Source organism: Hyla sarda, chromosome 5 (assembly GCF_029499605.1).
Source record: "Hyla sarda isolate aHylSar1 chromosome 5, aHylSar1.hap1, whole genome shotgun sequence".
Taxonomy (NCBI): Eukaryota; Metazoa; Chordata; class Amphibia; order Anura; family Hylidae; genus Hyla; species Hyla sarda.
This window is the reverse complement of record NC_079193.1, coordinates 138784714-138812029: the sequence shown is the minus strand read 5'-3', so window position 1 is coordinate 138812029 and position 27316 is coordinate 138784714. Positions and strand designations below refer to the sequence as shown.

The window sequence follows — 27316 nt, the reverse complement described above, 5'->3', positions numbered from 1 at the left end:
ACCTGCAGGTAAGAACAGATCACAGTGGGTATCACTCCTGACATCCGCTGTGATCGTCCTGTCTATTGCTTTCTCCTGTGCTTGCATCTCTGCTCTATACTCCATTCATATTTGAATCAGAGAGCGGTGATTGGCTGCAACCTGGTGATTGGCCGGAGTATAGTGCAGAGATGGGAGCGCTGTATAGAGCGGCTCCGCATCTGTGCTATATTATGGACGATCACATCGGGTGACACGACTGACACCTGGGGCGATATATCTATTAGTACAGGTACTATTACTCCCAGCATGGAACAGTCTGTTCCATGCTGGGAGTAGTAGTACTACCTAAAAAATGTAAAAAATAGAGAAAAAAAAGTGAAACACACACACACTTTATTAAACGGTCCCTTGCTTCTAAATGAAAATGAATTTTGTTTTAACAAAAATAAAATTATTTTTTCACAATTTCGTAGGCATGTACAATTTGTTTTGTTACGAATTCAGATTCATTCGGATGCAAATATTTTGTACATTTGGATCAATCCGAATGTACGAAATATGAACAATTCGGACAAAAAGGAATTACGTCCAAAATGAATTCCACAAGCCTAATTTAATAATTTATTTGGATGGATCCATTTTAGAGAAGAGGCATTATATACCTTTAAATTAGACATGAAATATATTCAGTAATTTATCATTACAAAAAGCACTTCTAGAGATCTGCACACATTTATTTGAAATGTACAACAAATTTTTATTATTTACTGCTTTTCAGCAAAATTTCAACAACTGTATACCCCCTTGTGCTACAACCTGATTATAGTTAAAATGGTGTGTTGCCTGGCAGCAACCATCACTACCACAACATAGTGCCCATAGGGTTGTGACCCAGTGACCTGGCAGCCCCACTAATGTCAGCCCTATCACTAAGTTTACCTTAACATGTGCTCACTCGGGGAGATTTAACAAAACTTGTGCAGAGGAAGAGTGGTGCAGTTGCCCATGGCAACCAATCAGATTGGTTCTTTCATTTTTCACAGGTCTCTTCAAAAATGAAAGAAGCCATCTGATTGGTTGCCATGGGCAACTGCACCACTCTTCCTCTGCACAAGTTTTGATAAATCTCCCCCACTGTCTGAAGACTGGGAGAAGCTAGGAATTAACCCTTTCTCAGACTCCTGATAATTAAAAATATATGTGCCAAATAGATAAGCGCTGGAACAATGAGAAATCTGGAAAAAAAAGTGGGGGGGGGGGGGACTGGCTAATAGGTTGCGTGTTTTGAGAAAAACATTTTTTTTTTGTGGTATAGTGACTTGATCTACTTATAATAAACGTCGTATAATCTGAAGCAGAATACAAATCTACCAGGCACCATTTATAATACCGGAGTTTGCTTATATCAGAGAGTCAAGAGCTCCAGATCTATGGCATGGGTGCAACTGCTACCACAACATTCCCTATAGCAATACTTTACCTACGATTAAGTTTACAATAAATCTAAAAAAAATTATAATTATTAATTGTATTTGATGTCATTCAATGACATGTGATCTATAATCTTGAGAACAAGGCATAAATTATATATTTAGGTTTTTCTTAGTTTACACTATAGAAATATGGGTGCAGAAATATTTTTGACCTTCTTAGCATTAGCAATATGAATGTTCTGAAAGATTAAGTGTCAACTCCCACAAAATTTACAATATCTTCTGGCATCTTTAAGCCCACACAGTGATTCAGACATTGCGAGTCTGGCAGCAGGCACTGTGTGAGCACAAATGGTTTTGAAGACAACAAATTTGAAAATCTGTTGTTTTATTTAACATAAGTTCAATGTTACACGAATACAGGGTAGAGGCGGCACATTGACTGTCTTCTGCAATCCATAGTAATGGCTAAATCCCAGTCATAGAAACATATGCCACTGCACCTTTTTCCTGTTTATCCCCTATACTATTCTGGTTACTAGGAACATATATGCTCTTTTTCAACTTGGGCGTAAATGTTGTATAGTTTGGTGCCCTGCTTCTATACATTTTGGCATACAATTCTGTAGATAAATAGTTAAATCATCAATCTTTCCTGCCTCAGTCCTTTTGCTGGTTGTTGACCACCAGGCTGTCATAAAATACAGTGGGGCAAAAAAATATTTAGTCAGCCACCAATTGTGAGAGGCCTGTAATTTTCATCATAGGTATACCTCATCTATGAGAGACATAGTTGCCCCACTGTAGAATGTTTTAGCGCTTTTTCCTATTCAGTCATTAGAAGCAGTGAAGGCATGCATCTCTTGTTTTACATATTTCTTCTTTGTTACAGTATTATCATGTCATATGGTAGACTGGTCGACATCATTAAAGTTGCATATACACTGCTCAAAAAAATTAAGGGAACACTTAAACAACACAATGTAACTCCAAGTCAATCACACTTCTGTGAAATCACACTGTCCACTCAGGAAGCCACACTGATTGACAATCAATTTCACATGATGTTGTGCAAATGGAACAGACAACAGCTGGAAATTATAGGCAATTAGCAAGACACCCCCAATAAAGGAGTGGTTCTGCAGGTGGCGACCACAGACCACTTCTCAGTTCCTATGCTTCCTGGCTGATGTTTTGGTCACTTTTGAATGCTTGCTGTGCTTTCACTCTAGTGGTAGCATGAGACGGAATCTACAACCCACACAAGTGGCTCAGGTAGTACAGCTCATCCAGGATGGCACATCAATGCGAGCTGTGGCAAGAAGGTTTGCTGTGTCTGTCAGCGTTGTGTCTAGAGCATGGAGGCACTACCAGGAGACAGGCCAGTACATCAGAAGACGTGGAGGAGGCTGTAGGAGGGCAACAACCCAGCAGCAGGACCACAAACTCTGCCTTTGTGCAAGGAACACTGCCAGAGCCCTGCAAAATGACCTCCAGCAGGCCACAAATGTGCATGTGTCCACTCAAATGGTCAGAAACAGACTCCATGAGGGTGGTATGAGGGCCCAACGTCCACAGATGGGGGTTGTGCTTAAAGCCCAACACCGTGCAGGACATTTGGCATTTGCCAGAGAACGGCAAGATTGGCAAATTAGCCAATGGCGCCCTGTGCTCTTCACAGATGAAAGCAGATTCACACTGAGCACATGTGACAGACATGAGACGTGAAAGAGTCTGGAGATGCCGTGGAGAACATTCTGCTGCCTGCAACATCCTCCAGCATGACCGGTTTGGTGGTGGGTCAGTAATGGTGGGGAGTGGCATTTCTTTGGATTGGGGGGGGCGCGCACAGCCCTTCATGTGCTTGCCAGAGGTAGCCTGACTGCCATTAGGTACCGAGATGAGATCCTCAGACCCCTTGTGAGACCATATGATGATGCGGTTGGCCCTGGATTCCTCCTAATGCAAGACAATGCTAGACCTCATGTAGCTGGAGTGTGTCAGCAGTTCCTGCAAGAGGAAGGCATTGATGCTATGGACTGGTCTGCCCGTTCCCCAGACCTGAATCTGATTGAGCACATGTGGGACAGTATGTCTCGCTCCATCCACCAATGCCACGTTGCACCACAGACTGTCCAGGAGTTGGTAGATGCTTTAGTCCAGGTCTGGGAGGGAGGACATCCCTTGGGAGACCATCAGCCACCTCATCAGGAGCATGCCCAGGCGTTGTAGGGAGGTCATACACACACGTGAAGGCTACACACACTACTGAGCCTCATTTTGACTTGTTTTAAGGACATTACTGTTACGCCTAGCGCTCCGGGTCCCCGCTCCTCCCCGGAGCGCTCACGGCGTCTCTCTCCCTGCAGCGCCCCGGTCAGTCCCGCTGACCGAGAGCGCTGCACTGTCATGGCCGTCGGGGATGCGATTCGCACAGCGGGACGCGCCCGCTCGCGAATCGCATCCCAGGTCACTTACCCGTCCCGGTCCCCTGCTGTCATGTGCTGGCGCGCGCGGCTCCGCTCTCTAGGGCGCGCGCGCGCCAGCTCTCTGAGACTTAAAGGGCCAGTGCACCAATGATTGGTGCCTGGCCCAATTAGCTTAATTGGCTTCCACCTGCTCCCAGACTATATCTGCTCACTGCCCCTGCACTCCCTTGCCGGATCTTGTTGCCTTGTGCCAGTGAAAGCGTTTAGTGTGTCCAAAGCCTGTGTTACCTGAACTTCTGCTATCCATCTTGACTACGAACCTTGCCGCCTGCCCCGACCTTCTGCTACGTCTGACCTTGCCTCTGCCTAGTTCTTCTGTCCCGCGCCTTCTCAGCAGTCAGCGAGGTTGAGCCGTTGCTAGTGGATACGACCTGGTTGCTACTGCCGCAGCAAGACCATCCCGCTTTGCGGCGGGCTCTGGTGAACACCAGTAGCCTCTTAGAACCGGTCCACTAGCACGGTCCACGCCAATCCCTCGCTGACACAGAGGATCCACTACCTGGAAGCCGAATCGTGACAGTAGATCCGGCCATGGATCCCGCTGAGGTGCCGCTGCCAAGTCTCGCTGACCTTACCACGGTGGTCGCTCAGCAATCGCAGCAAATTGCCCAACAAGGACAGCAGCTGTCGCAGTTGACCGCCACGTTACAGCAACTTCTGCCTCTGCTACAGCAGCAACCATCTCCTCCGCCAGCTCCTGCACCTCCTCCGCAGCGAGTGGCCGCTCCTAGCCTCCGCTTGTCCCTGCCGGACAAATTTGATGGGGACTCCAGACTCTGCCGTGGATTTTTGTCTCAGTGTTCCCTGCATATGGAGATGTTGTCGGACTTGTTTCCTACAGAACGGTCTAAGGTGGCGTTCGTAGTGAGCCTTCTTTCAGGAAAGGCCTTGTCTTGGGCCACACCGCTCTGGGACCGCAATGATCCTGCCACAGCCACAGTCCAGTCCTTCTTCGCTGAGGTCCGTAGTGTCTTCGAGGAGCCAGCCCGAGCTTCTTCTGCCGAGACTGCCCTGCTGAACCTGGTCCAGGGTAATTCTTCAGTGGGCGAGTACGCCATCCAATTTCGTACTCTTGCTTCCGAATTATCATGGAATAACGAGGCTCTCTGCGCGACCTTTAAAAAAGGCCTATCCAGTCGCATCAAGGATGTGCTGGCCGCACGAGAGATTCCTGCCAACCTGCAAGAACTTATCCATTTAGCCACCCGCATTGACATGCGTTTTTCTGAGAGACATCAGGAGCTCCGCCAGGGAAAAGACTTAGATCTCTGGGCACCTCTCCCACAGCATCCTTTGCAGTCTACGCCTGGGCCTCCCGCCGAGGAGGCCATGCAAGTGGATCGGTCTCGCCTGACCCAGGAAGAGAGGAATCGCCGTAGGGAAGAAAATCTCTGTCTGTACTGTGCCAGTACCGAGCATTTCTTGGTGGATTGCCCTATCCGTCCTCCACGTCTGGGAAACGCACGCACGCACCCAGCTCACGTGGGTGTGGCGTCTCTTGGTTCTAAGTCTGCTTCTCCACGTCTCACGGTGCCCGTGCGGATTTCTCCTTCAGCCAACTCCTCCCTCTCAGCCGTGGCCTGCTTGGACTCTGGTGCCTCTGGGAATTTTATTTTGGAGTCTTTTGTGAATAAATTCCGCATCCCGGTGACCCGTCTCGTCAAGCCGCTCTACATCTCCGCGGTCAACGGAGTCAGATTGGATTGCACCGTGCGTTACCGCACAGAACCCCTCCTGATGTGTATTGGACCCCACCACGAAAGGATTGAGTTATTCGTCCTTCCCAACTGTACCTCTGAGGTCCTCCTCGGTCTGCCATGGCTCCGGCTTCATTCTCCCACCCTTGATTGGACCACCGGGGAGATCAAGAACTGGGACTCTGCCTGCCATAGGAAGTGCCTCTCCCCCCCTCCCAGTCCCGTCAGGCAAGCCTCAGTGCCTCCTCATGGCCCCCGTCCTGGTGACACACTGCCCCGTGCCAGGCTTCGCCCTCTGCCCTCCCTCCCCATTCCCACTCCTGCTGTACTGCCTGCCGTTGAGGAAACCCTCCATTCTTTCCCAGTGTCCTCATCCCAGGGGAGGCAGTTACCGGACAAAGAAAAGGGGAGACCTAAGGGGGGGGGGGGTACTGTTACGCCTAGCGCTCCGGGTCCCCGCTCCTCCCCGGAGCGCTCACGGCGTCTCTCTCCCTGCAGCGCCCCGGTCAGTCCCGCTGACCAAGAGCGCTGCACTGTCATGGCCATCGGGGATGCGATTCGCACAGCGGGACGCGCCCGCTCGCGAATCGCATCCCAGGTCACTTACCCGTCCCGGTCCCCTGCTGTCATGTGCTGGCGCGCGCGGCTCCGCTCTCTAGGGCGCGCGCGCGCCAGCTCTCTGAGACTTAAAGGGCCAGTGCACCAATGATTGGTGCCTGGCCCAATTAGCTTAATTGGCTTCCACCTGCTCCCAGACTATATCTGCTCACTGCCCCTGCACTCCCTTGCCGGATCTTGTTGCCTTGTGCCAGTGAAAGCGTTTAGTGTGTCCAAAGCCTGTGTTACCTGAACTTCTGCTATCCATCTTGACTACGAACCTTGCCGCCTGCCCCGACCTTCTGCTACGTCTGACCTTGCCTCTGCCTAGTCCTTCTGTCCCACGCCTTCTCAGCAGTCAGCGAGGTTGAGCCGTTGCTAGTGGATACGACCTGGTTGCTACTGCCGCAGCAAGACCATCCCGCTTTGCGGCGGGCTCTGGTGAACACCAGTAGCCTCTTAGAACCGGCCCACTAGCACGGTCCACGCCAATCCCTCGCTGACACAGAGGATCCACTACCTGGAAGCCGAATCGTGACAATTACATCAAAGTTTGATCGGACTTCGGTGTGGTTTTCCACTTTGATTTTAAATGTGACTCCATATCCAGACCTCCATGTGTTGATAAACTTGATTACCATTGACCATTATTGCGTGATTTTGTTTTCAGCACATTAATCTTTGTAAAGACGAAAGTATTTCATACGATTAGTTCATTCGTTCAGATCTAGGATGTGTTATCTTAGTGTTTCCTTTATTTTCTGAGCAGTGTATCTCACTATTGCATTGTTTGCAGCTACCATATACCATGCTAACTCTACAACAAGTAAGAATAATGTTAAACAAGAGTGTAAATTATATTAAATAACATACTTCACATATTCCTCCTGCTGTCCTGTGTCCGGCTGCAACCACACAACTACTAGTGATTTGCAGAAGACTTTGGGAGTTATAAGAGCAGCTGCATGTAATATATCAGAAAACATATTTACAAATACTAAATAGTAATATAGACAACCCATATAATGTCAAAAATATCTCATCACAATCGGAAAATGAACAAATAAACGGGTTATCCAGGAATAAAAAACACAGACATAATATCTTTCAAAGACTGCACCCTGTCTATCTCCACTTTGGGTGTGGTATTACAACTTGGCTCCATTCACTTCAATGGAACTGAGCTGCAGAACCACACCCAATCTGGAGACAGACAGGGAGTGTTCTTTGAAAGAAATTGCCTCTTTTTTTTTTTTTTTATTCCTGGATAACCCCTTTAAGACTTCGGTATGGGAACCTTAAAATGCATGACTGCTAAAAAGGTATGGCTCTTCTACAGCCCAAAATTTGCCAGACCATAAGTGGTTAAAAATGTAAATGTAAAAAATGTGGATGTTATATGTCCTGTCTGTTTCTTTTGCTACAGATTCCACTGTTTAAAGATGCAGTAGATACTTATGTTGCCTTGTACAAATATGTACCACAAGAAAATGAAGACTTAGCAATGAGGTACCTGTTTTTTATATTTTATTTTAATTTTTTTTAATATTATTTAAGGGCAACTCTGAAATTGTTGTAGAGTCCATGCATTGTCTCAGTTTAATATTCTTGTTGATGTATAGTTCAATACATTAAAGAAGCATATCTATTACACTGTACTATAATTCCAAACATACTGTACATGACATCTGTGATCCCTGACTTCGGCCCCATTAAATTAATTTATGGAGCCCCTGTCTCTCTCAAGCACAGTGATGTGTATGTTGTTCTGTTCCATAGACAGCTATGCTATGGATGGGATGGATGGTCTGGCTGGCACATAGGGACATGGGATCCAGGGGCAGAGCTGCATAGTTATACATAACGGGCCAAAATGAAGACTCGGTATATAAAAAGGTTAGAAATTACAATGGTTATTATGGTTTGTCATAAACTTTATAAAAGGCGACCAACACTTCAACATTAAGTTACTGTTTATTTAGCATGAGAGTGTATATAGTAATGGTAAGTAAAAAAAAAATATATATATATATATAAATAGCACTCATTACTCCCTGTATTCATAAAAAAATCTTTTACAGTGGTCCCTCAAGTTACATTATTAATTGGTTCCAGGACAACCATTGTATGTTGAAGCCATTGTATGTTGAGACCATAACTCTATGGGAACCTGGTAATTGGTTCTAAAACCACCAAAATGTCATCCAAAAATAGGAAAAAAGAGGATTACACAAAAATAAGTATATAACTAATACAGATATAGATAAGTCCTTACATATAAAAGTAAGAAAGGTCTGCTGGGAGCTGTAAATCACTGTCTATGTAGAGGACAGGAGCTTCTTCAGGGTCCTGTACAGTACACGCAATGTCCTAAAAAAGTAAAATGGAGCCGCCCTTACCTGGTGTCCAAAGAAGCAGCTAACCCTGGCACAGGTATAGAGTAATACAGAACACGTAATACCCCCCTGTACTGTAGGGAGGCACTACCAAACAGCCAGTCAGTGCATGCACTTCAGTAATACAGGTGTTTTACCAGTGAATTCTCATTATGATTGGTTAGTTCTTCCAGCCATTGGCACGTTTCACAGATCTGGACTGTCCATAGCATTGTATGTTGAGTCTGGTTTTAAGTTACAATAGTCCAGAAAAGACCATTGTACGTTGAAACTATTGTATGTTAAGGCCATTGTTTATGTTGAGGCCATTGTACGTTGAGGGATCACTGTTTTCAATAATAAATATGATGGTTAAACAGGCAAGATGCCCAGAGACAAGGTTAGATCCTGTCTGGGCTTCAAATTAACTGTGGGTGTTTGTCTAGGGTCTTGAATTATTTGTAGTTTTATTTTTTATTTTGATTTTGAGGTCTGAATATATTTAGGGATCTTGGGTCTGATTTTATGTAGAGATCTAAATTAGTTCGGAAAATTTGTTCTGGGGTCTGAATTTGTTCTGGGCTTTAGGTTCAAATTTTTTTTGCAGTCTTTGTTGCAGTATGATTTTATTAAGATGTCTTAGGTCTGAATTTTTTTAAGGGTTTGAACTGAAATTTAAATTCTCATGAGGGGGCATCAAAGAAATTCTGATTTAAACTAAAGCCAAACCTGGAAATTACACAGTAGTACTCATCACAGCTGCTTTGAATCCTGCACTGGGACCAGGTATTAAAGGGGTTATCCAGGAGGAAAAAAAATATATAATATAATGATATATATATCTCAACTGGCTCCAGAAAGTTAAACAGATTTGTAAATTACTTCTTTTAAAAAAATCTTAATCCTTTCAGTACTAATGAGCTGCTGAAGTTGAGTTGATCTTTTCTGCCTAAGTGCTCTCGTATGACACCTGTCTCGGGAACTGTCCAGAGTAGAAGCAAATGCCCATAGCAAACCTCTCTACCATTTGCAGTTCCCGAGACAAGCAGAGATGCCAGCAGAGAGCCCTGTTGCCAGACAGAAAAGAACAACTTGACTTCAGCAGCTGATAATTATTGGAAGGATTAAGATTTTAAGTAATTAAGTAATTTACAAATCTGTTTAACTTTCTGTAGCAAGTTGATATAAAAAAAAGTTTGTTCCTGGAATACCCCTTTAAAACACATACTAGGAGCAGCAGCAGCATTTGTGTTTCTGTCTCTTTCTGCAGCACATCCTGTCTCATCCCTGCCCTATTCCATTGATTTTATGAGCATAATCTGTAACCTGATCTCTCAGTGAGCTTATTTCTGCCTTACTGAAGGCAGACGTTACCAGAGAATTGATACTGAGGGATATGTGTCAAAGCAATGCTGAATGAGAATAAGCTGTTACGTGAGGAAAGAGACATTGGGGACATTTATCAAAGCATTAAGTAGTTCTTTTTGCTTAAAATTGTCGCTAAATTGTCGCACGTGCGCCTACACTCTTTTTTCTGCGACTTTTTGCTTGTGCAGTGCCCTAAGCAAAAAATAAAAATCTTGCTTACCAAAGCAAAATGTGATTTTTGACTTGCAGTGGTCAGAGATTTATCAAGTGCGAAAGTCGCAAAAAAGTCGCATCGCATGAAAAAAAGCTACTAAATTTACTCCAACTCAGACATGGAGCAGAAAAAGTCACTACCAAAGCAAAAACAGAAAAAGTGCTTACGTGAAAGAAATTTGTCAACAGGCTGAAAGCAGTTGATAAATAAGACGCACATAAGCAAAAAAATAGTAAGAAAAAAATAACTAAAAAAAGGAATACATAAGCAAACATTGATAAATGTCCCCCATTGTTCTTGGCTTGTACTATTGATTTTTGGAAAAAAAACTAAAACCACACTTACTCTTCATAAAGTTTTATCTTATGTTAATAATTGTTGAGTTTTGTGTATATTTGATACAATACATTGGCATAAAAGCAGTTATTACTTCTCACTGCTCTATGACTCGAATTTCTTCTAACTCGATAGACTTTGCCGGTGCGTATAAGTGATCTTTTTCAGGACACTTAATGAAATCTGCCACCTGAAATTTTTGCACAGTTTATTTATGGCCCAAATACAACCATGACAGATAAGCAACCTCCAAGTAGACAGTGCTGAAAACTGGTTTACCACACACCAGCTGAGGCTTTTCATCACCGCTTGACTCTAGACCGAGAAGACAGAAATGATTATAATGTAAACTGGCTACAGAGCAGCCAGCCCCTAAAACAGATCACAGCCTCAATCTAAAACAATAACTGCTGCAAGAAAAGGTTATATCACACTATTGTTTGTACGTCACTTCACAATTAGGCTGTGTTATTTGTTATGTTGGGATTTGATAAGATAAAAAGTATGAGGTAAACTTTACTTTACTTCAAAACCAGGATTAGATCCATCAGGGTTTCTAGCATATTTGACCGAGAGAATAGTTTAGTATTTAGTGCTTTTCTTGCCATCAAATCAGATGAGGCCCATCATGATGTGTGGGGTCCTATCTGAAAAGACATCCAGTCATAGCTCCTTTATGAATAGAAGGTGTGAACAGTGCCAAAAAGTATAAAGTAAAGCTTTAGGCCTAAGCTACTCTGAGACTTTTGTAGCACAACTGATTGATTTTAAAGAGAACAAATCATCAGATTTTACCCTATATAACGCTTGGCAATGCGTTATATAGGGTAAAATCTTTATGCTCACCATCCCCAGGGACGCTCCTGCCCCCAGGGATGGTAAGGATATGAACTTATTAACTAGTCACCGCCAGGCCCGTAAGTAGTCCCCTGGGCGGTGTGCTCCTCTCACCTAGTCCCATTCTTCGGCCTGCAGCAACGCCACCTCCGCTTGATTGACGGGCCATGTAATCGATCTGCTGTCTGTCCAGTGAGCAGAACGATGACGCGGCCCATAAATCAAGCGGAGGGGGCATCGCTGCCGGCTGAAGAACAGTGACTACTTTATAAGTTCATATCCTCACCATCCCTGGGGGCATGATGAGGATAAAGATTTTACCCTATATAACGCATTGCCAAGTGGTATATAGGGTAAAACCTGATGACTGGTTCCCTTTAATTATCAAGCTACAGCTGTAATCCTAAGGAATTCATTTGTATATAATCGTGTCACCCAAATCTAAAGCTGACACTCAATAGTTAACACTACATAACATTCTCACTGTAGCCTTGGGGAGCATTTACATCGTTGCAAATGTGTTCCATTCTTCTGAATGGGGTTACTTCTGCAGCAAGCTTATGGAGTTCTGCAATACCATATTGAAATGAATACGACAATCAGAGAGATTTATGCAACTAATCTTCTACTTAATATAGGTTTAAAGGTATAGTTGAACAACTGCATATTTTCTATGTTCCTTAAAAATCTGTTACACATTACAGTGCATTTCTACATATTCTGTAAGATTTATCAAATCTTATCCACATGCTGCAAAAAAAAAAATTCTGGGCAGAAATTGATTTGAATGGATTTTCCTATTTAAATTTAATGGAGAAGAAGAAATTCACAAGGACATAGTTGCAGATTTTTATGCAGACTACATGTGGATCCAAGGCAAAATTCAAAAGTTTAGCCACAAACTCAAGTCCAGCTTCTCTCTATGGAAGGGGAGGTTAGAGGGAGATAGCTGAGACCAGTTGGGATGGCAATAGGTCCTGATAATAAACCTGAGCCAGTTTAGGGATTGATGCTTGTTTCTGCTACCAATTTCTACCCACTCCCCTATCTAGTCCTATAATGGGATTGGCCTGGAGAAAAGAAAAACATTACTGCGGAGGCAAGTGGATATGTACTGCCACCTGTACATTCTACTAGTATACAGTTACCAACTGCTCCAGGAAAGAAAAGAGAAAAGGACTAGAGACATCATTAAGGGTTAAAGTAAATAGGACCAGTTCCAAGTACCCTAAGAACACCAGAACATTGGGTTACCCTGATCCAGCCACATGCATACCTGTTCATCTGTTCAAGAACTGTGCCTCCTTTACGATGAAAAAGCTACTTTTCAGTAAAGAAACTAACCGTTTACGTTTATTATTGTGTCTGGTCTCATCCTCCTATGTAACCTTCAAGGGCAACCACAAAACGGCACGAGCTCTGACAATACAGAGGTGGTGGGTGCCCCAGAGGAATATAACTACCACCATCATTAGTGTAACCCCTGCTACAGTGCCAGTCTAGTACATGTGAGGAGACCATGTGAAAGTCCTAAAGCTCTTTTAACAAGTGAAACACAGACCCTAACTGGTGTGAGGACTACAATCCTCAGCCATTCTAGAGGCCTCCTTCCTATTGTTCCATCTGAGATCCCTGTGTCTTATACAAAATTCTTTAATACAATACACAAACTGCGAAGGGTATCACTAGTGAGGGGTCAACCACTTGTATGTGAGTTGCTGCTGGGTAAACAATTTAAAAGGAAGCTATCTAATACCACACAGGCCTGTATACCGTGCACCAATCTATGACATGGTAACATAAATGACTCTTGATCTTTTGGGTCCTGGAGTCAACTTTTCAGGTAGTCTAAAGTAATTTTATGGATTACAACCAATGTGAGACCCAGGAATCAATATTGATCTGGCTACGTAGGTTCTAGTAAAGAAGGAGAATCCATGTTTCATTGTATTCAGTTTATACTGTACACAGCAACTAAAGAAAAATATATTTGTTTTTGGTCTTTTTTTTCTGTAGACCTGGAGATATAATAACTATACTGGACGATTCGAATGAGGACTGGTGGAAGGTAAATTTTATTTAGACAATCTTTAGACCATAGATTTTCTGCAAAGACTTTTGCTGTTTCTATTAACTTACAAATTTACAAACTGTATATTAAAGCACGGTTATGTTATGACTTTTTAGCCCCTTAACCTTTTAATAGTATGTCAAAGATGTTTATAATTGTAATGCACTTTTGGCTTCTTTATAGCAGTATTACTCTTCATAAAAAGCCCTTTTCTTGTTAATTGGCAATAGTCTGATGAGCGTAGGCCGGGGTTCACAATGCCACAGAGCTGCCTCTCCTTCACATCAGCACTGGGACCACTGTATGATTGACACACAGGTCCTCTGCGCAACAAGTTCTCTGAGCCAGTGCTTGCTCCCTCTGCAAGCGTTTGCTCCTGAAACTGTCTTCACATGCCTAAGTCTTTTTGTGCATTTGATAAATCTGATTGATGCTGATTGATAAATATTTCATGTGTTAAGACTGTCTAGTCTATGTTTATACCAACAATTTGTTTGCTTTAAACTGGAATTGTGTGTGAAAATTTTGGTGTATTCAAGCCATTACTTTTTTACCAATTTCACATCACTTTACAATGCCACTACCCTTTTAATGGGCCTAGTAGTGGGTAAAAATTACAGTCAAATTCCCATAGTAAATCTAGGCCAATTCATTTGAAACACCAAACAAGAAAGGGTTAGAAAGCTTTTTTGTGTGTTGGGGGAGAGGTCTTCTTCACCAAAGTATAAAAAATGTATAAATAAATAAGTAAATATTTTCATTACTATGTGCAATACCTTTTTAACACACATCAGATATCATATTGTTAAGAGTAGCAACCAGTGTAAACTTATTGGCCCAAATTTATTATTCTTGTATGTTTTCCCTATATGGATTTTACAAATTTTGGCAAAAGTCTTGGAAATATGGTGGTGAATTGCAATCAGGTTTAAACAAATCATTAACAAAAAAAAATGATATTACATAAAAATCCATCGTAGTTTTCTATAATTTTCTCTACAATTATGTTGGATTTTTCTGACCACTTTAAAGGAGTACTCTGGGAAATTAAAAAAATTATCTCCTATCCTATAAGGATAGGGGATAAGTGTCAGATCTCAGGGGGTCCAATCACTGGGACCCTCCAGCTCTCCTTCTAAATGTAGTGTGCCAACCACCGCACCAAGTGGCGACCGAAACGCTCCCTCCACTCAGCTCTATTTAAGAGGCAGAGATTCCAGAGTGCAGTAGTCCGGCTCTCCCATAGAGCTGCATGGAGGGGGCATGTCGGCCGCCGCTTTGTGCAGTGGTCGACACACCCCATTCAGGAAGAGAGCCGGGACCCTGTACAGGAGATCTCAGGGGTCCCAACAGATGGACTGCCACAATCTGACACTTAACCCCTTATTCTTAGGATAGGAGTTAAAGGGGTTATCCAGGAAAAAATTTTTTTTTTCAACTGGCTCCAGAAAGATAAACAGATTTATAAATTACTTCTATTAAAAAATCTTAATCCTTTCAGCACTTATGAGCTGATGAAGTTGAGTTGTTCTTTTCTGTCTAAGTGCTCTCTGATGACACGTGTCTCGGGAACCGCCCAGTTTAGAAGCAAATCCCCATAGCAAACCTCTTCTACTCTGTGCAGTTCCCGAGACAAGCAGAGATGTCAGCAGAGAGCACTGTTGCCAGACAGAAAACAACAACTCAACTTCAGCAGCTGATTATTATTGAAAGGATTAAGATTTTTTTAATAGAAGAAATTTACAAATATGTTCAAATTTTTGGAGCCAGTTGATCTAAAAAAAAAAAATAAAATTCCTGGAATACCCCTTTAAGTTTTTACACCCGGAGTACTCCAGTAAGATTTATCAAAAAGCATTTTATCAGCATTTTAGTGTAGATTTTTAGAACTAATCTGTAGAGTTTTGAGAAAAACTCATGGGCATGCCCACTTCAGGTTAAAAATCCATTTTGTCAAGTTGTTCACTTGTAAAGTGTTGCAATTTGTTAAAATTGCAGCACCGTTATTGCTAATGTTTGAGGGTACCTTCACACATGCAAATTTTTGCTGAAGATCTTCTGCAGATTTGCTTCAGCAGATTCTGCTGCCCATTGACTTCAATGGGCAGCAAAATCTGTTGAAGCAAATCTGCAGCAGATCTGCAGAAGAAAATACGCACATGTGAACACACTCTAAATATATTTTTAAAAGTGTATCAAGCATATTACCCACAGAATACTTTACACCAGACATTTGAAGGGAAATATATTGGAATTATGTAAATCTTCATCTATTAAAATTCCTAAGATGTTTCTTCACAGGGTAAAATCGAGGACAGAATTGGTTTCTTTCCTGCTAATTTTGTACAAAAGGTCCAAAGCAATGAGAGATTTTTTCGTTGTACAAGAACGTTCATTGGGAGCAAAGAACAAGGACAGATAACACTTAAGGAAAATCAGGTACGTACCTTATCTGTGGATTCACAATCCAATATTTGGGAAATATTCTTGTATTCTACAGAAAGGGGAAAATCTGTCACACTTTGTAGTGAAATGCAGTAGAAGCAGTCATGTAATAAATATACAGGGTGGGCCATTTATATGGATACATCTTAATAAAATGGGAATGGTTGGTGATATTAACTTTCTGTTTGTGGCACATTAGTATATGTGAGGGGGGGAAACTTTTCAAGATGGGTGGTGACCATGGCAGCCATTTTGAAGTTGGCCGTTTTGAATCCAACTTTTGTTTTTTCAATAGGAAGAGGGTCATGTGACACATCAAACTTATTGGGAATTTCACAAGAAAAACAATGATGTGCTTGGTTTTAACGTAACTTTATTCTTTCATGAGTTATTTACAAGTTTCTGACCACTTATAAAATGTGTTCAATGTGATGCCTATTGTTGTTGGATTGTCAATGCAACCCTCTTCTCCCACTCTTCACACACTGATAGCAACACCGCAGGAGAAATGCTAGCACAGGCTTCCAGTATCCGTAGTTTCAGGTGCTGCAGAATGGGCAAAACAAAAATTGGAGCAGGACCCTCAGTTTACGCAGAAGATTTTGTTCAGTGATGAGGCAACTTTTATGTGAATGGTGAAGTTAACCTACAAAACCACCGCTATTGCTCTGACACTAACCCACATTGGATAGATCCCTCCAAGACTGTTGGAACACAAAAATTTATGGTAGGGTGCGGTACATGGGGTACAAAGACAGTGGGGCCATTCTTCATCAATGGAAACATCAAGGCAACTGGATATGCAAAATTGCTACATGATGATGTGTTTCCCTCTTTATGCACTGAAGCTGGCACGTTCCCGGAGTTTTTCCAGCAAGATGGTGCACCACCGAATTATGGGTGTCAGGTCCGAACATTCCTAGATGAACAGTTTCCTGGAAAGTGGATTGGTCATCGTGGGTCAGTTGAATGGCCCCCAAGGTCTCCCGATCTGACCCCCTTAGACTTTTATCTTTGGGGTCATCTGAAGGCAATTGTCTATGCTGTGAAGATACGAGATGTGCAGCACCTGAAACTATGGATACTGGAAGCCTGTGCTAGCATTTCTCCTACAGTGTTGCTATCAGTGTGTGAAGAGTGGGAGAAGAGGATTGCATTGACAATCCAACACAATGGGCAGTACATTGAACACATTTTATAAGTGACCAGAAACTTGTAAATAACTCATGAAAGAATAAAGTTACGTTAAAACCAAGCACATCATTGTTTTTCTTGTGAAATTCCCAATAAGTTTGATGTGTCACATGACCCTCTATTGAAAAAACAAAAGTTGGATTCAAAATGGCCGCCATGGTCACCGACACATATACTAATGTGCCACAAACAGGAAGTTAATATCACCAACCATTACAATTTTATTAAGGTGTATGCATATAAATGGCCCACCCTGTATTATGTTTTATATCATAAAACTATAATAAAGAACATAGATTAAATAAAGTTGCTAAGAGTCTAAACGAGTAGGTAGAAAAGAGCAGGAATGGTCAATGCTGTTCCTAAGGTCACCCTTTCATTAGCTATAAAAAAATAAAAATAAAAAAAAATTATAAAATATAGAAGGGTTGTCCAAAAATGCCACTCCGTCCCCCTATCAAAAGACCCTCATCATCCAATTCTGATGACAGGCTAAGGCTGCCAACAGACACAAAAAACTGACCGTCTCTTTCTCCTCCAAGATGCAGTTTTTGTGGTGTTTTTCTTAAAATAGTTTTCTATCAAATAGGCTTTTTTTGTGGTATTTTGGTAAAAGCCTGCTAAATGTGTCTCAAAAGTCACAAGCAAATAAAAAAATGTAAGGCAATATGCGCCACAAAATATGTGCAAAAAGCTTAGTAAATACCCTGCAAACACCCCCCTCCCTTCCCCATAGTGACTGTGTATATGTAGTATTGACAAGTCTTCAGCTCTACAAAGTCTGAAATGTAATGAATGACTGATCTTTAGGTGACAGAGGTAATCAACTGGCCCACCATGGCGCCAATTGTCTGGACTGGTGGACTGGCAAACAGCACCTCTGCCCTGCAGCTGCTTGCTTTCAGGCAACCAGTAAGAGGATGGGATCCAATCACCCTGCATTCAATTGTATAGGTGTCTTTAATGGGGTACTACTGTGGAAAACTTTTTATTTTTTTAATCAACTGGTGCCAGAAAGTTAAACAGATTTGTAAATCACTTCTATTAAAAAATCTTAATCCTTCCAGTACTTTTTAGAGGCTGTATACTAAAGAGAAATCCAAAAAGAAAGGCATTTCCTGTGATGTCCTGACCACAGTGCTCTCTGCTCACCTCTGCTGTCCATTTTAGGAACTGTTCAGAGAAGCATGTTTGCTATGGGGATTTTCTCCTGTTCCTAAAATGAACAGCAGAGGTCAGCAGAGAGCACTGTGGTCAGCAGAGAGCACTGTGGTCAGGACATCACTGGAAATGCATTTCTTCTTTGCATTTCTCTTTAGTATACAGCCCCTAAAAAGTACTGGAAGGATTAAGATTTTTTTAATAGAAGTGATTTACAAATCTGTTTAACTTTCTGGCACCAGTTGATTTAAAAAAAAAAAAAAAAAAAAGTTTTCCATGGTAGTACCCCTTTAAGACACCTCTACTATGATGCAGATGAAATGATTAGAGTTGCCTTTGTCATTCTGCTCTGGCCATACGGGACCGAGGCAGGTGAGTATTACCAGGGGCCAGTCATGTTTGCCAGCCTATAGCACCCCAGTTGTGGCAAAACTACTGCTCCCATCATGACACTGGCACAGTTAGTTAGTAGTGTTGCTCGCGAATATTCGCAATTCGAATATTATTCGCGAATATCGCATATTCGCGAATTCGCGAATTTTGCGAATATAGCGCTATATATTCGTAATTACGAATATTCGTTTTTTATTTTTTTTTTCTTCACAGTACACATCACAGTGATCACCCCTCTCTGCTTCCAGCTTGTGTGGTGTAAAGAAGGCTGTAATACTACTGTGTGAGACTGGCGTGCGTAAATTCGCATATACGAAAATTCGCATATGCTAATTTTCGCATATGCGAATTTCCACATATGTTACTTTTCGCATATGCGAATTTCCCCCATATGTTAATTTTCGCATACGCGAAAATAAAACGAGAATATAACGAATATGCGAATATTCGCGAATATATGACGAATATTCGTCCATATATTCGCGAATATTCGCGAATTCGAATATGGCCTATGCCGCTCAACACTATTAGTTAGAAGTGTACTAGTACAGTCAATTAGAAGTGTACTTGCACAGTTCATCAGGGGTGCACTGGCACAGTTATTTAGAAGTGTACTGGCACAATTTATCAGGGATGTACTGGCACAGTTAACTAGAAATGTACTGGCACAGTTCATTGGGGGTGCACTGGCACAGTTAATTAGAATTGTACTGGCACAATTTATCAGGGATGTACTGGCACAGTTAACTAGAAGTGTACTGGCACAGTTCATTAGGGGTGCACTGGCACAGTCCATCAGGGGTGCACTGGCACAGTCCATCAGGGGTGCACTGACACAGTTCATCAGGGGTGCACTGGCACAGTTCATTAGGGGTGCACTGGCACAGTTAATTAGAATTGTACTGGCACAATTTATCAGGGATGTACTGGCACAGTTAACTAGAAGTGTACTGGCACAGTTCATTAGGGGTGCACTGGCACAGTTCATTAGGGGGTTTACTGGCACAGGTAATTAGAAATGTACTGGCACAGTTTATCAGGGATGTGCTGGTACAGTTCCTAAGGGGTGCACTGGCATAGTTCATTAAGGGGACAGTGGCATAGTTCATTGGGAAACAGTGGTATATTTAGGCAAGCAGTGGCACAGTTGATTAGGAAGCAGTGACACAGTTCATTATTGGAACTGTGGCACATATCATTAGAGAAGCAGCAGCACAGTTCTTTGAGGGCACTAACTTAGTTCATTTGGAGAAAAAAATGGCAAAATTCATTAGGGAAGCAGTGGCACAGTTCTTTTGGAGGGACTCAATGACACAGTTTACTAGAGGTGCACTGGCACAATTCATTATGGTGTGATAACACAGTTTATTATGGGGGCAGTGACATAGATCATTAATGGGGCAGAGGCGCAATTTATCAGGGGAACAGTGGTACAGATTATAAGGGGACAGAGTGTAACAGTTCATTAGGGAGTAGTGGCACACTACTAGAAGGGCAATGACACTCCCAATTCCCAATCATTCATTATTTCAAGGGGCGCATGGCATAGTGTTTAGAAAAATTATATTAAGGGGGCACAGCATTTAACAGTATTGTATTCAGGGTATAGTAGGAACACAGTATATGGCAGTATTCAGGTAATACTGGGAACTGTAGATTTACAATCTCCACACTTCAGTAGATCATTTTACCCTGTGACCTATTATTAAAGTAATAATAATATTCCGTAAAGGGCAGCGCCTCTTTCTTGCATGACAGTATGGCCACTGGGTGTGAACCAGGTCTTAGCTTTCAGTTTGTAACTTCACCTGAGTGCAGACCTGGATAAATGGATCCTTACGAACAGTAGTTAAGTACCACTGGTCTAGGGCGATTTTAGCTTCCATAGGGAACCACTGATTTATTTATTTTTTGCTTCATAAAATCATATAATTTTAGCTAAAACTAAAAAATACCATTAAGGTCTAAATTGTTAATATGCTGTGTGTGTATTCCACACGTTTATAGTATACCTTTTCAATAACTTACCTGTGCAACAACTATTTTTTCCCCTATTTTCCATATCTTGTAACATAAATCCAAAGTCTTGTATAATAGACTGATGTTGAATGGTGCCTATGACAAAATATGCATTTGTGTCCACCCTCCCATTAGAGTATTGTTAGCATTAAATAGTAAGTATATTATCGAATAGAGGAGACAAAACTTGATTTCAATAAACATGTTCTTAAAGGGGTACTGTGCCCCTAGACATCTTATCTACCTATCAAAAGGATAGGGGATAAGATGTCAGATCGCGGGGATCCCACCGCTGGGGAGCCCCGGGATCTCGGCTGCAGGACCCACCTGTTGCAGCTTCCGGCAGCGCTGGGGGCTCTCATACTAACGCCTCACGACCACAGTGACATGAGATTGTGACATCACGATCTCACGTCACCGTGGTCGGGATTCCAAGCCTCCAGCGTTTCCGGAAGCCGCAACAGGTGGGTCCTGCAGCCGAGATCCCGGGGGTCCCCAGCGGCGGGACCCCCGTGATCTGACATCTTATCCCCTATCCTTTTGATAGGGGATAAGATGTCTAGGGGCGGAGTACCCCTTTATTACGTCTGTCTAGAATTGTAGTTTGTAACTATTTCAATGTAATTTACTGCAAGGACATATTTTAAAGGGGTATTCCAGGCAAAAACATTTTATCCCCTACCCAAAGGATAGGGGATAAGATGTCTGATCGCGGGGGGGGCGGCTGGGCCCCCCTGCGATCTCCCTGCAGCACCCGCATTCTATGTGACATCACGCCACACTCCCTCCATTCATGTCTATGGGAGGGGGCGTGATGGCCGTCACGCCCCCTCCCATAGACATGAAAGGAGGGGGTGTGGCGTAACGTCGTGTCCCCAGTCCCGGAAACCCGGAGGTTTCCGAAACTGGAAACGCAGCTCCCGCATAGAAAGTGGTGGGCCCCCCACGATCAGACATCTTATCCCCTATCCTTTGGATATAAAATTGCCCATAATAACCCTTTAAACTACTGTATAATTGTTTGAAACTGAGTATATTATCCCAAATTATAGCAAAGGAACAATACATTGCCTGTTAATATAAATCATGATAGGTGGCTGCTGTTTTTTCCATTAACACATATTGTACTGAAAATCCCCATGACAACATGATGTACCATGTTAATTTAGCTCTGTGTGTGCAAAAGAATAATCCACATGATATCATTGGAACAAAGAATTTGCTTACTTAACTTTTATTGCAATTACGTCTTATGTTATGAAGCAAAAATGTCCCCCTCAATTATATTGAGTTTATAAAGGCTTATAATATTGAATTAATAAATACTGTATGACAATTCAACTTTAGATATTGTGAGAATAGTTGTTAAAGATGGATCTTCCTAAAAAAGACCTATTGGCTCTCCTGAAAAGTTTGTTTTTCTAAATGTTTGTATTCTCCATAAAATAATAAAGCTGGAAATGTATGAACAGTTGGCAATAAGGTATCTTTCTATACTGTCTATTATCATATACACAAATTACCAATTGGTAACTAAATACCCTGTGCTTCCCATACACCATGAAGTAATTTACTAAAACTTAACTTTTATTACTCTAAGCCTTAAATTAGAAACCCAGCAAAGGACCAGTGTAAATATAATGTACTTGGTTTAAGAGCATTATCAGCCAGCCGACAGTAAAAGTATGTGATTGTGTCAGAACATACATGCCTGCAGGACCATGCATACATGTACAGCCTCTGTTATCCATGCCTTACTTAACACACCAGAACACTGCCCCCCTACATGTTTTACCACAATAATGTGGCATCTTCAGAGGAAAATGGGGGCAAAAAACATTTAACTGGGTTTTTATAGGTTCCTATGGTGGTGTCACAGGCCATAATTGCTGAATTTAAGCCAATCAGAGAGCACTAGAAGTTGTGAGCCAACTCAATACCACTCTAACCAGTTGGCTTCAGTTAAACATACTGTACACACATGCAATAGCACTTCTGAAATAAATAAATAAATACATTTCTGATGCGCAGGCGCAGATGTCAACCAGGCCGGTACTAATGTTAGAAGAGCTATGCTGTCAACAAATGAATCAATATGCATATAAATGATGGATAATAGAGGGAGGCGCAACAACATCAGGGTGCGAGGACTGCCTGAGGCTACACGTGTTCGCAGCCACCGGTGTTAAGCCGAGCGCTCCGGGTCCCTGCTCCTCCCCGGAGCGCTCGCGGCGTTCCTCTCTCTGCAGCGCCCCGGTCAGACCCGCCAACCGGGAGCGCTGCACTGACATTGCCAGCGGGGATGCGATTCGCATAGTGGGACGCGCCCGCTTGCGAATCGCATCACCAGTCACTCACCTGTCCCGGCCCCCGGCTGTCATGTCCTGGCGCGTGCGGCTCCGCTCCTTAGGGCGTGCGCGCGCCAGCTCTCTAAGATTTAAAGGGCCAGTGCACCAATGATTGGTGCCTGGCCCAATTAGCCTAATTAGCTCCCACCTGCTTCCTGGCTATATTACCTCACTTCTCCTGCACTTCCTTGCCGGATCTTGTTGCCTTGTGCCAGTGAAAGCGTTTAGTGTTGTCCAAAGCCTGTGTTTCCAGATCTTCTGCTATCCACATTGACTACGAGCCTTGCCGCCTGCCCCGACCTTCTGCTACGTCTGACCTTGCCTCTGCCTAGTCCTTCTGTCCCACGCCTTCTCAGCAGTCAGCGAGGTTGAGCCGTTGCCGGTGGATACGACCTGGTTGCTACCGCCGCAGCAAGACCATCCCGCTTTGTGGAGGGCTCTGGTGAATACCAGTAGCATCTTAGAACCGGTCCACCAACACGGTCGACGCCAATCCCTCGCTGACACAGAGGATCCACATCCAGCTAGCCGAATCGTGACAGTAGATCCGGCCATGGATCCCGCTGAGGTGCCGCTGCCAAGTCTCGCTGACCTACCCACGGTGGTCGCCCAGCAATCGCAGCAAATTGCACAACAAGGACAGCAGGCTGTCGCAGCTGACCGCCACGTTACAGCAACTTCTGCCACTGCTACAGCAGCAACCATCTCCTCCGCCAGTTCCTGCACCTCCTCCGCAGCGAGTGGCCGCTCCTAGCCTCCGCTTGTCCCTGCCGGACAAGTTTGATGGGGACTCTCTACTCTGCCGTGGCTTCTTGTCTCAATGTTCCCTGCATATGGAGATGTTGTCGGACCAATTTCCTTCAGAACGGTCTAAGGTGGCGTTCGTAGTGAGTCTTCTATCTGGAAAGGCTTTGTCTTGGGCCACTCCGCTCTGGGACCGAAATGATCCTGCCACAGCCACAGTCCAGTCCTTCTTCGCTGAAGTCCGTAGTGTCTTCGAGGAACCAGCCCGAGCTTCTTCTGCCGAGACTGCCCTGCTAAACCTGGTCCAGGGTAATTCTTCAGTAGCCATCCAATTTCGTACTCTCGCTTCCGAATTATCTTGGTATAACGAGGCTCTCTGCGCGACCTTTAAAAAAGGCCTATACAGTAACATCAAGGATGTGCTGGCCGCACGAGAGATTCCTGCCAACCTGCAAGAACTTATCCAATTGGCCACCCGCATTGACATGCGTTTTTCTGAGAGACACCAGGAGCTCCGCCAGGAAAAAGACCTTGATCTCTGGGCACCTCTCCCACAGTATCCGGAGGGATGAGCAGCAGCTCTTGACTCTTATCTCTCCAGATGCGGACTGACCACTCTGTTGGGGGCTGATCGGGAGGTTCTTAATGCACCCATCATGGGGAGGAACACTCGGAGGTCCTCAAATCCCTTCCTGCTGGTTGCTCCCCTGGCCCAGACAGCTTCACGTACCTCTACTATAAGACTTTCTCCTCTGTCCTTGTGCCTAAGCTTGTCCCTCTTTTCAACTCTTTCATGGGGGGAGGAGATCCCGCAGTCCTATTTACACTCTTTGATTACCTTGATACCTAAACCTGGCAAGGATCAACATGATTGTTCTAGTTATCGACCTATTGCCCTTCTTAATTCGAATCTTAAATTGTTTTCAAATGTGTTGGTGGTTAGACTTTGTACCTTTCTCCCCTTTCTTATGCATAAGGATCAGGTTGGGTTTATCCCCTGCCGTCAGGGACGGAGACAACACCAGGAGGGTAATAGATCTTGTGGACCTGGTCAATCGAAGATCCGAACAGGTGTTACTTCTTAGCTTAGATGCCGTAAAGGCGTTTGATAGACTGGGGTGGCCATTTCTTTTTTCCACCCTCCAGAAATTTGGAATCACAGGCAATTTTTTGACTGCGCTGCGGGGAGTCTACTTCTCTCCTACTACTACTCTTAAGCTTCCTCATACCCCCTCTCCGACTTTCCCCTTATCCAATGGCACTCGTCAAAGCTGTCCACTGTCCCCTCTGGTTTTTTACCCTCTGCATTGAACCTCTGGCTGCCATGATTAGGGGGAACCCGGACATTGCTGGCATTTCTTTGCATGACAGGGAATTCAAGATCTGCTTATTTGCTGATGCTGTTCTTCTTATGCTCTCCCGAACCTTGCTTTCTCTCCCTAATTTGTATAGAGCTTTACATGAATATGGTATGGTCTCCGGCTTCAAGGTTAACCTCTCTAAGTCTGAGGCCCTTCCTCTCAGTCTTCCCATTTCCATCTCCACTCTCTTGCGCTCCAATTATTCTTTTAAATGGTCCCCCTCAGCCATCAAATGCTTGGGGGTTCATCTTACTTCTCACTTTTTCCTCTCTGTACTCAGCCAACTACCTTCCGCTTTTTTGGGAACTTAGTGCCCTTCTAGAAAAGTGGCAAACTCAATACATCTCCTTTTTTGGGCGTATTGCGGCGGGAAAAATGACAATCCTCCCAAAAACTCCTCTATTTTTTCGAAACGTTACTGATTCGTGTGCCGTTATCCACCCTCCGTTCCTTTGAATCGGCCATTTTTCGTTTCATCTGGCATGGGAAGAGGCATCGCCTACCTATGTCTGTTATGATGGCTAGTAGGGCGTGGGGGTCTAGCGGTCCTGGATGTAATTAAATACTATTGGGCTGCCCATCTGTGCCATCTTGCAGCGTGGAATACATATCATACATACAGCCGCTGGATGGAGTTGGAAAAACTTTGGTTAGCCCCCTTGCACCCTAACACTTTCCTCTGGTCTCCTCTGGCTTCTACTGTCTCAACCTCCCCTCTGCTGGGCCCCATGACTTTCTCTAAATATTTGTGGGGATACTGTTCTGTGAAGATTAAATTGTTCTCCCGCTCCTCCCCCCTGCATTCTTTCCTTTATCATCCTGATTTTCCTTCGGGTCTGTCCTCTAATGGTGCAGAAGTGGGGTTCTAGGGATCTTTTCTCTTGGGCAGATGTTGTGGACCCTCTCTCCCGCTCTCTCCTGCCCTTTGATCAATTAGTGTCTCGTTGGGACCTCCCCTTGTCTGAACACTTTAACTACCTGCAGTTCCGGCATTATATGTCATCCTTGATTGGGTCCACAGTAGTTTCTTTGCCTACTGGATTTGAGAGACTGTGCCGTGGTGGGCCTCAGGCGAGGGGACTTCTCTCTGATATTTACTCCTTGCTTCTCCACCCTCCTGGTGGGACCCCTCCCACTCACCAATACATGGATCATTGGGAGACTGCACTCGGCACTACCATCACCCTTCCTCAGTGGCGGGTTATCTGGAAGAGGGCCTCTAGGGTTTTGATCTGTACGGCTTATAAGGAAACCCAGTATAAATTAATAATGGGATGCTATCACACTCCCGAACTGTTGAATAGGCTGAACCCAGACATCCTCCCTCAGTGCTGGCATTGCAGGGTGGGACTGGGCACACTATTTCATATATTCTGGTCATGCCCTCTGTTAACGGAGTACTGGTCTAAAGTTTAGAGGTTACTGTGTGATGTTTTGGGTGTTCTGGTCCCTCTAGATCCTCGTATTTACCTTCATCTCTCGTACCCTTCTTTGTCTAAGAAACCCTTCAAACTCTTTCACCATATTGTCTTGGCGACCAAGTATTGGAAGAAAACTTTCCCCCACCCCCTGATTTGGCCCGGTTTGCCCATATTCGTAAGATCCACTCTCTGGAATTCTTGACAGCTTCCCTCAATAATTCTATTCCCTTGTTCCTCTCAGTCTGGGAGCCCTGGGATTGCTTTACTGATTTGATTTCTGGCATTGATTTTGTCTCTTCTCCTTTTTCTCTCCCTCCCCTTTCTCTTCCATTTTCTTTTCTCTCTCTCCCCCCTGCCTCATGTGTTTGTTGCGTGTTGTACATGTGTGCCTATTGTAAGTCTCCCCTTAGCCTCCCCCCACCCCTCCCCCCAACCTTCTTGTTGTGGTTCTTGCAATCCCTATGCTTGATATTTATGTTGCGTGGCGACACGTTGGTTCAGGCTGTTTTACGACTACTGAGGTGGTCCTAGGACTATAATATTTTGGTAAATGCAGAAATAGCGTTCGGCACAGCACTGCTTATTGTGGCTTTTGGCAAGTTCATGTGCACCTGTGTAGAGGGTGGCAACTGCAGTAAATCCGACCTGGGGTGCTCAATTTATTTGAAAACAGTCCATATGAATGCAGCAATGAAAGAAGGTAAATGGCACTCACCAGTGTCGTAGTATAACAAACTTGTTTATTCCATAAAGTGCAGCATAATGACAGACAAGGCAAGGGAGGACTTGGACGCCGTCCACGTAGCGGTGATAGCTATTTCGTGTGCGAGG

At 43.7% G+C, this 27316-nt stretch overlaps 1 protein-coding gene across 2 annotated transcripts in view; it reads left to right on the top strand.

The window, feature by feature from the left end:
- The window catches only part of STAC (SH3 and cysteine rich domain), a 288021-nt gene that overhangs the window by 250046 nt on the left and 10659 nt on the right, over positions 1-27316 (top strand). For both annotated transcript variants that reach the window (XM_056520385.1, XM_056520384.1), the window contains exons 8-10: positions 7625-7707; positions 13345-13396; positions 15701-15838. In XM_056520385.1, coding sequence (XP_056376360.1) covers positions 7625-7707; positions 13345-13396; positions 15701-15838 — 273 coding nt within the window. The remainder of the gene's footprint in view (positions 1-7624; positions 7708-13344; positions 13397-15700; positions 15839-27316) is intronic.